General features: G+C 41.6%; 1 protein-coding gene across 4 annotated transcripts in view; it reads left to right on the top strand.

Annotated features, from left to right (window-relative positions):
• Window positions 1–12,876, top strand: part of chd3 (chromodomain helicase DNA binding protein 3) — a 44,586-nt gene that overhangs the window by 29,574 nt on the left and 2,136 nt on the right. For all 4 annotated transcript variants that reach the window (XM_088348496.1, XM_088348495.1, XM_088348498.1 and 1 more), the window contains exons 30-39: window positions 131–293; window positions 368–489; window positions 1,158–1,410; window positions 1,515–1,601; window positions 1,686–1,817; window positions 2,921–3,029; window positions 3,401–3,533; window positions 6,048–6,243; window positions 8,135–8,298; window positions 10,367–10,493. In XM_088348496.1, coding sequence (XP_088204622.1) covers window positions 131–293; window positions 368–489; window positions 1,158–1,410; window positions 1,515–1,601; window positions 1,686–1,817; window positions 2,921–3,029; window positions 3,401–3,533; window positions 6,048–6,243; window positions 8,135–8,298; window positions 10,367–10,493 — 1,486 coding nt within the window. The remainder of the gene's footprint in view (window positions 1–130; window positions 294–367; window positions 490–1,157; window positions 1,411–1,514; window positions 1,602–1,685; window positions 1,818–2,920; window positions 3,030–3,400; window positions 3,534–6,047; window positions 6,244–8,134; window positions 8,299–10,366; window positions 10,494–12,876) is intronic.

Raw genomic sequence — 12,876 nt, 5'->3', positions numbered from 1 at the left:
ATGTGTTGCTCCAAGATTTACAGCTACCACAATATATTTGCTGCCTCGTTAGCATTTCCCACTGAGTGTTCTGGGGTTTTTAGAGCTTCTTTCATTCAGGGTTTTAATTGTGAGTCATTTTGCGCTCCAGATTCAGGAATTCGAGCACATCAACGGGCGTTGGAGTTTGCCGGAGCTGAAGGCAGAGGTCAGCTTGGACAAATCATCTTCGAGGGCATCGTCCCCCACCGGCAAGACTGCTACGCCCACGCCGGACGCCAGCTATAACAACACACCGTGCACGTCCAAGCCTGGTAGGTGATGAAAAATTTGGGTCGCAAAAAGTAAACCGAGGCCACCAGTGATCTTATTTTGTTACTGTAAATAGCGACCCCCGCGCCAGCGGACAAGCTAGAAAAGAATGGAAAGGAGGGCGAGAAGGAAATCAAGGAGGATGGCGAAGCCCAGGGGGAGAAGGAGAAAGAGGACAGTAAGGAGCAAAACAAAGAGGTGAGGAACAAGTTAGATATTTTTGGTGACGTTTGGATAAAGACATGCTTTTGGTTGGTTAATAATTTGTATACTACACACACACACACACACACACGCACACACATACATAAATTGCCCATTTGTCTACATCAGTTATAAGGTATGTCACTTAGTTAAGCTTAATTGATCAATTAAGATGACTTAAGACTTTTTCTCATCTAATGGACTGTCAAAATAAAAGTTTAAATTGTGGAAATCGTCACGTTTGAATTTGATAATACTCAAAGTTAACATCAGTTAAAGATGGGGTGCGTCGTTTGAGCTGGATTCAAAGAGACATTTTTTTCCCCACCATCCCTATCTGCTTTTATCTTTCTTTTATCAGCAGGACTCGCAACACATTAGGAAGGAGGAAAGGGGATAGTTACTTCATGCTCGTGCTCGCAGGTTTCGGTATGAAAATGGTGAAAGTAAGAAAAGGACCGTTTCAAACACAGTCAAAGCCAAATATCCACGCCCAAGAAGTGTTTATTCAAGCGCATCTAAGAAATGCACGTACCTGCACATGTCACGCAATGATTACTTAAGGCAGTAGATGCCGTCAGCCAGCAAGAAGAACTTTTTCAAATTCCGGGCAGCACCTTCAGCATACATTCGGGTAATTTTCTTTGTATCTGTCATTTTAGCCTTCTACACCACAAAGACTGTCTCCACCCAGTCCAAAAGTGGAGGGTAAAGATGCCGACAGCACAAACAGCGAAGGCAAAGGTGGCAAAGATGTCAAAGACAAAGGCCTTGACAGTAAAATAGGCGAAGGCAACGAATCGCCTAAAGATGAGGTGGATAAGCCAAGTGAACCCTTATCACTGGAAACAAATGAGCCTGATAAGATGAAAGTAACACCTGAGCATGACAGGCAGGCTCAAGAAGAAAAGGAAGGTACACTAATCCACTATATAGGTTTTCTTCACTAACTAATTTATTGGCTGTTTCTAAATTTGTTAAGCCATTTGCCTTTATTGTACTTATCGGGAATGTCTCAGATGGCGAGAAGGCAGAAGAGGAGCAGCATATAGAAACAGAAAAGCTGGAAGAAGAAGACCCAAAGGAGACAACGGAGACCAAGAAAGGTAGATCCACAGTCAGCTTTTTTTTTTCCATTTAATTTTTTTCCCCCCACTAAACGCCACCTGACGTATACTCGTTGTGAACAGAGGAGACAAAAATTGAAAAGGATGCTGGGAAAGAAGTCCGAGAGACAAAGGCTGAGCTTGGAAAAGGGAATGGCAGGCCGCCTGCCGAGCGGCCTCGCTTCATGTTTAACATTGCTGACGGCGGTTTCACAGGTCAGTCATCTCATGTCCAAGTGAAGCTAGAAATACAGCCTTGATAGATGGTTGTGGTGATGTACAGTTTAAGCATTATACTTTTCCTAAATCAGATGTATGACCGCCGCAAAAAGTACCGGAAACACAACACACATCGGTATGCGCAAAAGTGATGAAATCCATCATTGTGAAACCAACATCAAGTACCATATTTTCCGCACTATAAGGTGCACCAGATGATAACCCCCCAAAAATAATCTTTGTGATATTTTTTCATTTATTTCAATTAAAACTACTGTTCAGTACGGGCAAGGGAAAATAAAAAGTATCGTATTTGTGAATTAATTGACATTAGATACAATGGGAATCGAACTCTGAACACAGCAGGCAGTGCGCTTGAGCCTATCCATACTGATGACACAAGAAAAGGCATTAGGTTTTGTCTTATCATCACACTATTTTAAGTCACGTATCAAATTGTTGATATTATGGGCAGGCTTCGAGATTATTGACAGACATTAAACCGGTCCGTAGTGTATCGCTAAAGTCCGTAATAGGTAGTATAGGAAGTACTTAGGTCGTCCTGAAAGATATAACTAACAGGGTTCGTACGGGTCCTTGAAATCCTTGATAATTTTAAGGTCAGGAAAATATTTGAATTTTGGGTAATGTGCTTGAAAATGCTAGAAATTGTTACCAATGCCATGTTTCTCGGCAGTCTGACTCTATATGCCACGCTGTAAATGAAGAATATTGTTTTTTAAAAGTCAGCGAAAATGACGCCGAAACACCTGCTATGTTAGATTGTGAAGCATCACCACCCCCTACTGATTGCGGTCAAGAGGACAGCTCAATTTAGAAACACGGCCTTCCTGGATCCTAAACGGCTTCTCAGATTTTTTGTTGTTCTAATGATTATTATAAAAAAAATAGTAAAATATTATGCACGGAATGGCAGCGCATACTTTGTAGTCAAAAACGCTTTTGTAACTAGAGGCAATATTTTCCCGTTCAGGTACTTTTGTAATCTGAAACTTCGGTACGTAGAGACATTTTTAAGTAGACGTACCATGGTATGTGTAAAAGGATGACATCAGTTCGCGTTTCCTTGTCCCCTACAGAGCTGCACACCCTTTGGCAGAACGAGGAACGGGCCGCCATCTCCTCTGGAAAGATGAATGAGATCTGGCACCGCCGTCACGATTACTGGCTCCTGGCAGGAATTGTCGTGTATCCTTGGCTTGGCGGCGCACTAACCCGGCCCCCTTCCTGTTCCCCTGGTGTGCTTGTTTTTAACAGCAAACTAAACCATTAAAGTACATGTTGTCCTCGCTATTTTGTGAGTCAGGGCTGTGTATCAATGACATAAATCTAGTTTTATGAAGCCGCACACTCAGAGTTCTTGTGTTTCATGAATTCCATCAACCATAAACCAAACTCATATGCAGTAAATTTGGCATCTTGGAAAATTCCAGATAGGCTTTCGATCGTCCTAGCATATTTGAAAGCCATTTTTTGGAGGAAACTCCCAAAAAATGTCGGGTATTCGTCTAGGTCCAAATGTCATAATTTTTGCTGGCTTTCCTTGACCTCGGCATCAGCCACGGTTACGCGCGGTGGCAAGACATCCAAAACGATCTACCCTTTGCCATCATCAATGAGCCATTTAAGTCGCAGGCCAACAAAGGGAACTTCCTAGAGATGAAGAACAAGTTTTTGGCTCGACGTTTTAAGGTAAGACAGCGTAGGATGTAAAAACATCCTCAGCGTTTAACCATAAATATTGCAACATATTCATTACATACTCATTTTATGCAACTTTTTTGGACTTTATATGTGTTTACAATGCATTTGAAGAATGTTCTCATAAAAATGTCATATGTGTTGAAACCTTAGTCCAAACTCATAAAAAGTAATTATAAGGTTCTCCAGTTTGCAAATTATGAACCGAAGATATCCCCTACTAAAAAGCAAGAATTCATACTGTGCAAAATCCAAATGTGCATATCATTCTTTGTCAACCTCGGGATTGAGCCTGATGTTTCATGAAAAAAGACACTCAATAATAAACACTTAGTGGTCATTGATCACCTGACCCAATTGCCCCAAGGCCCACATCTTGCCCTTGTCAGAGTGCTGACTGCAGCCTTTCTCATCCTGTTTTTGAGTGCCTCACGTGTTTCAGAGCTTCCAACATCCTCATTTATGGTCACTGTCGGCTCTTTACTCATTGCTCTAAAAAGATATAATAAATGTTTTTTTTTTTAAACGTAAAAAACAAGGGGGGCATTCTACCTGAGGTAGGAAGGTGCAGTCAATCCATTCATTTGAGTTGCTCCCACTATTCTAATCACAGCAGTATTTGTGAAATGCCATTGAAGTGTTCATTTTACCTCTGAAAAGTGATGTGTCCTGGGGACTTGCATGCTCAAAAATCCATGGGTTACAACAGAGATCTATGGGTCCCCAAAATTTAGTGTTATCGCGGTTGAAATTGTAAATCGGCGACAAATATATAATATAAATCTATATATTCATTCAGTTTTAATCATCACAGTTTATTGGTAATACAAATCAGTTATCACTTCCAGATTTTTCAGTTCACAACAATATTGTACATTATGCAAAATGTTATTGCTGGAATAATTATATGAATCTATTTTCATTCAGTTTTAATCATCACAGTTAATTGGTAATACAAAGCAGTTATCAGTTCAGATTTTTCAGTTCACAATATTGTACACTATACAAAATAATATTGCTGAAATATTTATATATTCATGCATTTTTAATCATCACAGTTAATTGGTAATACAAAGCAGTTATCACTTCAATTTTTTTCAGTTCATATATTCTTCGTGGTTTGCTGTCCCGCCATAGTTGTAATGCCTTCTCAAAGTCCAATCCATTATCACCCTCCTCATAGCGTAACAAGGACTATAATTTAGTCCATTTTGGCATAAAAGTCCTTTTCTTGCTAGTATTCTTTTGTCTATTTTCTTTCGTCGAATCGTTCGGTTCAAAACACGTGTTTTCCTTGCCTTCGCGGTCTTCTGAAGAATTCCTCCGCCGTTTTTTCGTGCCGGAATTTTTGCTGTTGTTACCACTTTCTGTGTTATGTTTCGACTTTTTACCAACACTGAAGAAATTACCAATTTTTTGTTGATTTTCACCTAATACCAACTGTTTTTTCGGAGGCATACTTCTCTTTCACTCAACAACCGCCACAACAATGACGTCATCTCGAAGCAACGAGATCTCGTTTGCCGAGATCGGCGCGAGACCAAAACAACAATGGCGGATGGCGGATCTGCCTGACGAAAAGTTTGGAGTGCGGTAAATCTTTGTTTAAAAAAAAAAAAAGTAATCGGGTAATAATGACAATTTGGTGTCAAAAACGTTGCGTCCCGGGGACGCACGTTGATTTGACCAAAAGCGTCCCCAGCAAAAATGATGCGTCTAGGACGCAGGGACGCGGGAAAACGAGAACACAGCCATTGGTTGTACATGATTACATTAGCAGGTTGAAGAGGCTGTGAGATGGGTGGGTGGACTCGCCTGCTATCCTGGTGGCTTTGTAGGGTGAAGCAGGAGTTGTAGATGTCCAGGAGAGGCGAGAAGGGGACACCAATGACTTGTTCTGCTGTTCTCAAGATGCGCAGCATTCTTTCGGCAGGACAGGTTGGAGGCCCCATACCACGCAGTGATACTGATGGTCAGAATGCTCTCAATGTTGCTTCTGTCGGATGAGAGCATAATGGGGCTCAGTACACTTTTGCTTCTAAGTTTGTGAAGAAAGTACAAGGCATTGATGGGCTTTTTTGGCCAAAGACGGTGATGTTATGACTCCAGGACAGGTCCTTGCCGATGCACACCCAGGAACTTAATACTGCTTACCATCTCATAAGCTCAGCAGTGTTTTCTAGTTCTGGAGCGGTCACTTTGCCTTCCTGCTGACAAAAAATGACTTAAGACTTATTCGTGTAGCAACATCATGTCTCAACAGTTTTTTGATTAGGATAAAGTGATGTTCGCTAGACCCACTCATTCTTGGTTATTACCTGAGCCATGAGCAACTGGAATGGCCTTTACCATTGTAAATGGATGCTCTCCAAGATGCTTGCGCTAAACTGCTTTTAAAGAGTTCATACCAAAAATAGGGGTAAAAAAACCCCAACAAAAAACACATCAAGCAGGACTTGGTCATGGTATTTAAGATGTCCTTCTCTGCTCTTATTTTACCCCTAGCTTTTGGAGCAAGCGCTGGTGATCGAGGAGCAGCTGCGGCGTGCTGCCTACCTGAATATGACTCAGGACCCCAGCCATCCCGCCATGGCACTGAACGCGCGCTTCACCGAAATTGAGTGCCTGGCCGAGTCGCACCAGCACCTCAGTAAAGAGTCGCTGGCAGGCAACAAGCCGGCAAACGCAGTCCTGCACAAAGGTCAGTGCCACCAAGTTGAATTTAACCCCAAATATTTTGGTTTTCAATTAGACACAAAAACTATAGTGTTCCTCCCCACATTGATGCAAACATGTTGCAAAATATTCCAAGCGCTGGACAACTCGAAAAATTTAGTCTCAAAGTTGACCCATCTGCCTTGTTTGCTGTAGAGCTGTGACAACATTGAAGGAACACAGCACTTTCAAAGTGGCGAATCCCATTAACACAACATGTGAGACCAGCTCCGAAACAGACAACAATTGTTGTTAACAGGAATTGCATATTGCTCATTTCTGCTTAGAGGTAGGCGATTGTGGCTTTTCGTTTTTGCCACGTGTTTTGCGTGTTTGTATAGTTTTGTCTGGCTAGCTCCCTGTTAGCGTTGGGGCTGAGGAGGGCTTTCCTGTTTTGTTTGCTCGCGGTTGGTGCTCAATGGCTGCCCACCGTGTGTTGTTTGGCTAACTAGCCTGGCGTTAGTGGCAGTTTTGCTGTGTCCCTTTTTTATTCCCGTCCGGCTTTACATTTATTGCTGTCGCCATTGTCACTTTTTGTTGTTGGTTCCCGGTTTGCCTTGCTGCTCATTGCGTGTTTTTTGGTTGCCCAGTCTTGTGGTCCCTGTTAGCCCCCTGTTGGCGGCTCTATGTGTTTGGCCAGTTTTGTCCCAAACTGAAATCATCACCACAATTGCTACTAATATTAAATAATCTGATTTGGAACACACAGAAATTTGAGGTTTTTATTCTCGCCTGAACTTTGTTTTGCAATTAAATGCCTGAAGATGATTGTAGCATGGGCATCTTACCTGGAAAACAGGTGAGAACAATAGCTTGAAGCATTACCTGGCACATTGTCAAATTTGATCATGTTCTTAAACTAAACTGTATTTTATTACACTGAAACGTTTGCAAATTTAAAACACAGCTAGGATTTGAATACATCCCTGGAAAATGACATACAATTATGTTTAAATTTAAATGGCTAAACAATGAGTCAATCATAGTTCGATTACTGGCTGAAGATATTCGGACATTTTGGAGCCGATATCCGTTTGACCAAAGAGGCCTGCATAGGTCAACGTGGGCTGTGGACCGTGAAATAAAGCCTGCTAATGGCCTAGAACGGTGTCAATCAAAAGGGGAGAGCTAAAAACCATATCGGGTATAGATTTCCGTTTTTTATAAAAGGGAGTTTTGCAGCGAAAAAAATTAGTTTACAGAAGAAACGTCTAACAGAGCAGAAATGTTTTCAGGCTGAAATTCTATTTTTCTGTCGGCATTATTGTGTGTTTTGGAGTAAATATTATACACTCTTGGATTCTATGGATTGTCCTTGATGTAACAAAGCCGTTTTCATTGATATTCAAGTATTTGAAGACGGCCAGGAGATGTAATGGGGAGTTATGCTGGCTTTATAGTTTTCAGGTATCTTGTTTCAGACTGATTGTGATGTTTCACTGATAAGTATAGTGTCCCTGTGTTCCTTCAATTACATCAAAGTTCAGGTCAAAGACGAAAAAATGCTGTTTTCAAAATTATCCCAGAAAATAATTGGAATATAGCGATGAAATATCTATAGATTCTATGCAAAAAACATGAACTATTTCCTCACATTTTGAATGCTTAAGAAACTGGGAATACATTTAAAGTCAGTGGCTTCTTCATAGTCACTCATTCGGTATTCTCTGCACAAAGTCATACTGTTAAAAAAGATCTTAGTCCTTGAATCAAATTATATCATTGTAGATGAGCCAAATACGCTTGACTGGAATTGGACCCATGGAAAATGAGGCTAATTGTAGGATCAGAGTCCAAGCAAAACAAAGCGAAGACAATTCCACCTGGAAGACATTATTAGCCGGGAGCAGCAGAGTCATTCGTTGTCGTTCTTCTAGTGCTTAACCAGTTGGAGGAGCTGCTGAGCGACATGAAGGCCGATGTGACCCGGTTGCCGGCCACGCTATCCCGGGTGCCGCCCATCGCTGCTCGCCTGCAAATGTCCGAGAGGAGCATCCTGAGCCGGTTGGCGAGCAAGGGCTCGGAGACGCACGCCCCCCTAGTAAGCCACCTCTCATCCCCTCAGAAACGCAAACACTCTCCAACTCATGTAGGCTGCCAGTGGAAAAATGATGGAGGGCAGCCAGTGAAAACACAGACCCCATCAACCTGCGCTATTTCACTCCACAACTGCTTAGTCAGCAGATTCTCCTCACCATCTTTAAGCACTTTACAATGTTATTCTCAGTGCACTCGCCGCTGATTTTTTTTTTTCTCCCCCGCTTAAAAAATGCCAGCTTGCCTCGTGTAGCACATATGCTGTCAGGCAGAGGGAGGAAAAGCTGCTGGACTAGTTTTAGGTTCAAGGTTCGTACAGGTTCTTGAAATCCTTGAAAATGCTTGAATTTTAATGAGTTTACAATGATTAAAAGGTGCTCACTCTTTGGGCATAGTGCTTGTAAATGCTTGAAATTGTTGCCGTGTTAAGCAACAAGTCTGCTTAAAAAAGATGCCGACACTGCTCTCGGGTGGCTTTTATTTTTCTTGCCATTGCATTTCTTCTTCCCTTGTGATTAACGGCAGCTGGCATTAGCTTGCATGGCATTGTCCTATTAAGCGTAATAGCCCCCTATGGGTCATGTCCAAAAGGACAGGTGCATACTAAATCCAAACAGAGCACTATGAAATGTGTAATAGTGCAAGGATTAGGTATAAATTATGGAAAAAATTAGGGTAGCTTTGCCAAGTGGTAAATTGTGATGGGAAGAACTTCCTGCAACTGAAAATGTAAGGTACATATTACTGTCATTTTCACCCAATGCCCGTATGAGGAGAGATTTGTCTCAAAAACAAATATATTTGCTGTTTACTCAAGATCTGAAAATAATATGTCTTGATAAAGGCATACGTAAGTTTAAAAATCGCATATGTGATTTGCAGATATTTGTGTGGCTCTGCGAAATACGTGATTCCCATCGGATTACCGGTACTTCTTTAAATGGTACTTAAAAGTTGTTTGTATTTGGCCATTAAAAGGTCTAATGAGTGGTACATTTTTAGAGGAACCAACATGAAAAATGTTTGAACAAAAGCCAGTAATCTAACGAACAATATTTAAGACAATAAACAACATTTGACATCATTATAAGTTGCTGAATGCGAAATTCTAAGTCTGGTTTAATTTTAAAGTTGATAACCTATTATTAGTCACAAAATTTACATTTGTACTTACGGGTAGATTTTTAAATCATCCTATGTCTAATTTTGTGTCAGAATTCAATCCCAATATACTAATTCACACTGTGACCTTAATGTGAAGCTTTATGATGAATCAGATCCTTGTTGGATTCTTGGTAGCCCGCCACTCAGGTCACCAAGATTTACAACTGTCCAAGGAATCAAGGGATTTTCCTAGGATGGAATAAAAAAAACGGCTAGTTTGGGTTTCTCATCCATTGTGAGTCAAAACGAAGAAAATGAGAGATTTGATTTTCCAAGCAATGTCTTGCTAACAATTGCTATTGCTAATCTCAGGGCCTGTCATCTACGCTGGCATGCATGTTCTTCCCGCAGTGAGCAATAGGGAAAGATTTATAACACATAAATGGTCTGCATTTATATAGCACTTTTCAAGTCAATGAAGACCTCCTAAAGCGCTTTACAAGGTGTTTCACACACACACTCACCAATAGGTGGTCAGCCATGCAAGGCGCCTACCTGCTTTTTGGGGTCATTAGGGATTTAGTGTCTTGCCCAAGGACACTGTAATATATAACACGGAGGAGCTGGGAATCAAACCTGCGACCTCTTGATCCCAAGACGAGCGCTCTACCTCCTGAGCAATGGCGCTGTTAGTATTAACAAGTGTTATCGATTATGTGAGTTTTATGATCTTTTTTTTTTTTTACAAAACTTTATTGAAACAGGGGAAAACAAATCCTTGTCTAATAATTCAAATAAATTATTTAAATTGCTAATTTATTTTTTCAATCATATATTTATCACAATGTGTTTCCCATCAAATAAGAATATTTTATTCAAATGTTGAATGATCCTTTTGTTTATTTATTTTTTAATTCATTTTTGACGTAGGTTACACTCTGCCTAATTCATACTTTTCCTCGGTGCAGCCGATCCCTCCTGGACCCTACGCTACACCTCAGAACTACGGTTCACCATTCACCACGCCTCCCCCTGGCACCCTGCTTATGGCCGGGGCCAACTACAGTCAAATGCCGCCCGGGTCTTTCATATCAGGTCAGTGAGCTCTATTTTATTGATCAAATAGACTGAACATAAGCAACGGAGTCCCTCGATGAGTTACTTAACTCAGTGATCTGCAACATCCGGGCCTTGGACTGGTACAGGGCCATGGGTATTTAGTACAGGGCCGCACAGAAAGAAAAAAAGTTGCCTTAGTTTTTGCTTATACCATATTTATCTGTGTATAACGTGTCTAAATCCAAAAGTTTGGATGCGTGCTATAAGCGAGGTTTTGCGGTAGTATATTACCGTATTTGTGCAAAGATTGATCAGTCGAAAGATATTGCTGAACATATTTGTACAACATAGAATGCAATGGGAATCAAACCCGGATCTCGCTAATTTTTATCCACCTGACCACTACGGATGTAGATGACATGGGAAAAGGCCATAGATTTTATCTTTTTTTACTCACAGTACCACGTTTTTTAATATGTGGGGCCATGGTTAAAATCATTTATTGACAACGTAAACTACGAACACAATACCAAAATAAAATTTACTATGTATATAATGTCCAATTCATATACCAAAGATTTTTTTCCCTCATCGTGCTTTTTTGCATTTATTTATATCTTTCAGGACGGCACCGTGACTAAAAATAGTTTACTAATAAGATAAAACCTAATGCCTTTTCTTATGGCATCTACGTCCCTACTTGTCTAGTGATAACACAGTGGATTTAGGGTTATTAATATTTTTTTATTGTTATTATTATTGTCACTAATGTTATTACTGGGCCGGGCCTCAAGAATATTGTCAGACATAAGACTCGTCTGTGGTACAGAAAAGGTTCGGACCCCTGACTTAATTCTTGAAAACATTTGGGACATGTGACATGCATCTTCTATTATTTGCGAAAACTGACGCTACTTCCTGTTTAGCAGTGGTTCTGGTGCCATTTAAGTGGCTTCTAATTGCCGCAGCCATATTTTCATGCTCAATTTTGCTGCATTTCCATCCATCCATCCATTTTTTGTGCAGCTTATCCACACTAGGGTCGCGGGGTTGCTAGAGCCCATTCCAGTTATCTTCGGGCAGTGGGCAGAGGACTCCCTGAACCTGTTGCCGGCCAGTCGCAGGGCACAGAGAGACACACAACTCACTCGCTTATTTACTCCTAGAGACCATTTGGACTGACCATGACATGTTTTTTGAATTTGGGAGGAAACTCGAGTACCCGGAGAAAGCCCACGCAGGCACGGGAAGAACATGCAAACTCCACACAGGGATGCTGCGGTAGCTGGACTTGAACCCTGGACATCCGCACCATGGGGCTGCGCGCTTACCCTTTACTACATTTCATCACAATCGCATCATTTTAAAGCCTTTTATTTTGTTAAAGTCATTCATAATGTAAACCTTTTTTGGTTGGCTTTTTGAGGTTTTTAAATTAGCAACTCATTTTCTTTGCATCAAAGTTTGTTCCCCATCTCGGTTTCTGTCTTAAGAAAAGCCTGGCAGCCCACCAGGCCTTCAAAGCACTGTGGGAAACCTTGTATACAAGCGGTTTAGTCTGTTTGTTCTTCGAGCCCTTGCTGTTCATATCTGTGGCACTAAGAATGAATGATGGGTTTCTGGACAATCTGGTGCAATGTCCGTGCATCTTTTGTTGGATCCAGACGGACGATAAACAGAACACTTAAAGCAGTGACTGCTTGGTGGTGGATTTGCTCTTTGCGTTCCAGTTCTGGACTTGATTATCCGATGGCCCTGCGCTGATGACTCTGGAGAAAAAAAAAGCCATCCAGCTTCTATTTAAAGATTTCATTTGAAGAATTCCACCCCTGTTGTTGTGGAGGGAAATGGAAAAATGCAATGTCAACGTGATACTTAAATATGAGGCTCAGCTCAGACTTTTAAGTCCACAACATACTCTGTGTGGGGGGTTTCTTCAGTTGGAGCCCAGACAGACACCTGAAATAGACATTAGCAGACACTGCATCTATATTAAGGTTCTTTTAACAAAATGTCAGACTTGTCTGACGACTCATTTGGGTCTGAAAATGTGGAATTGCGTTTTGGCCGAGACGTACGACCCGCCGCCTCCAGCAGCCGCTTGCGAATTGAATTGATATTCGCCGTGGCATGTGCTTGCCAGACGCGCTTTGCGGCTGGCCAGCATGTGTGTGCGTTGAGAAGTTTAGCCAGCGGAGATGGGGCAGAGATAACTGCAAAAACCTGGTCTTTCCCCAATGGCTCGAGCGTATAGCGCCGTCTTGCTGTAACCGGAGACTGAAACATCTGTCAAAGGCATTGCACGTTCCACCGGCGAAAATGTCATTATCCCCTGGCCACGCCAAGAAAACACGCAGGAGGTATTTTGAGAGGGACGCCAACCGCAGAGGCTCTCTGCTCGCGTAAATGCGTGACGGAA

This window comes from Urocampus carinirostris, chromosome 11 (assembly GCF_059441175.1).
Source record: "Urocampus carinirostris isolate Australia breed hairy pipefish chromosome 11, RoL_Ucar_1.0, whole genome shotgun sequence".
Classification (NCBI taxonomy): domain Eukaryota; kingdom Metazoa; phylum Chordata; class Actinopteri; order Syngnathiformes; family Syngnathidae; genus Urocampus; species Urocampus carinirostris.
The sequence above is the reverse complement of the archived record's forward strand: the minus strand, read 5'-3'. Positions and strand labels throughout refer to the sequence as shown.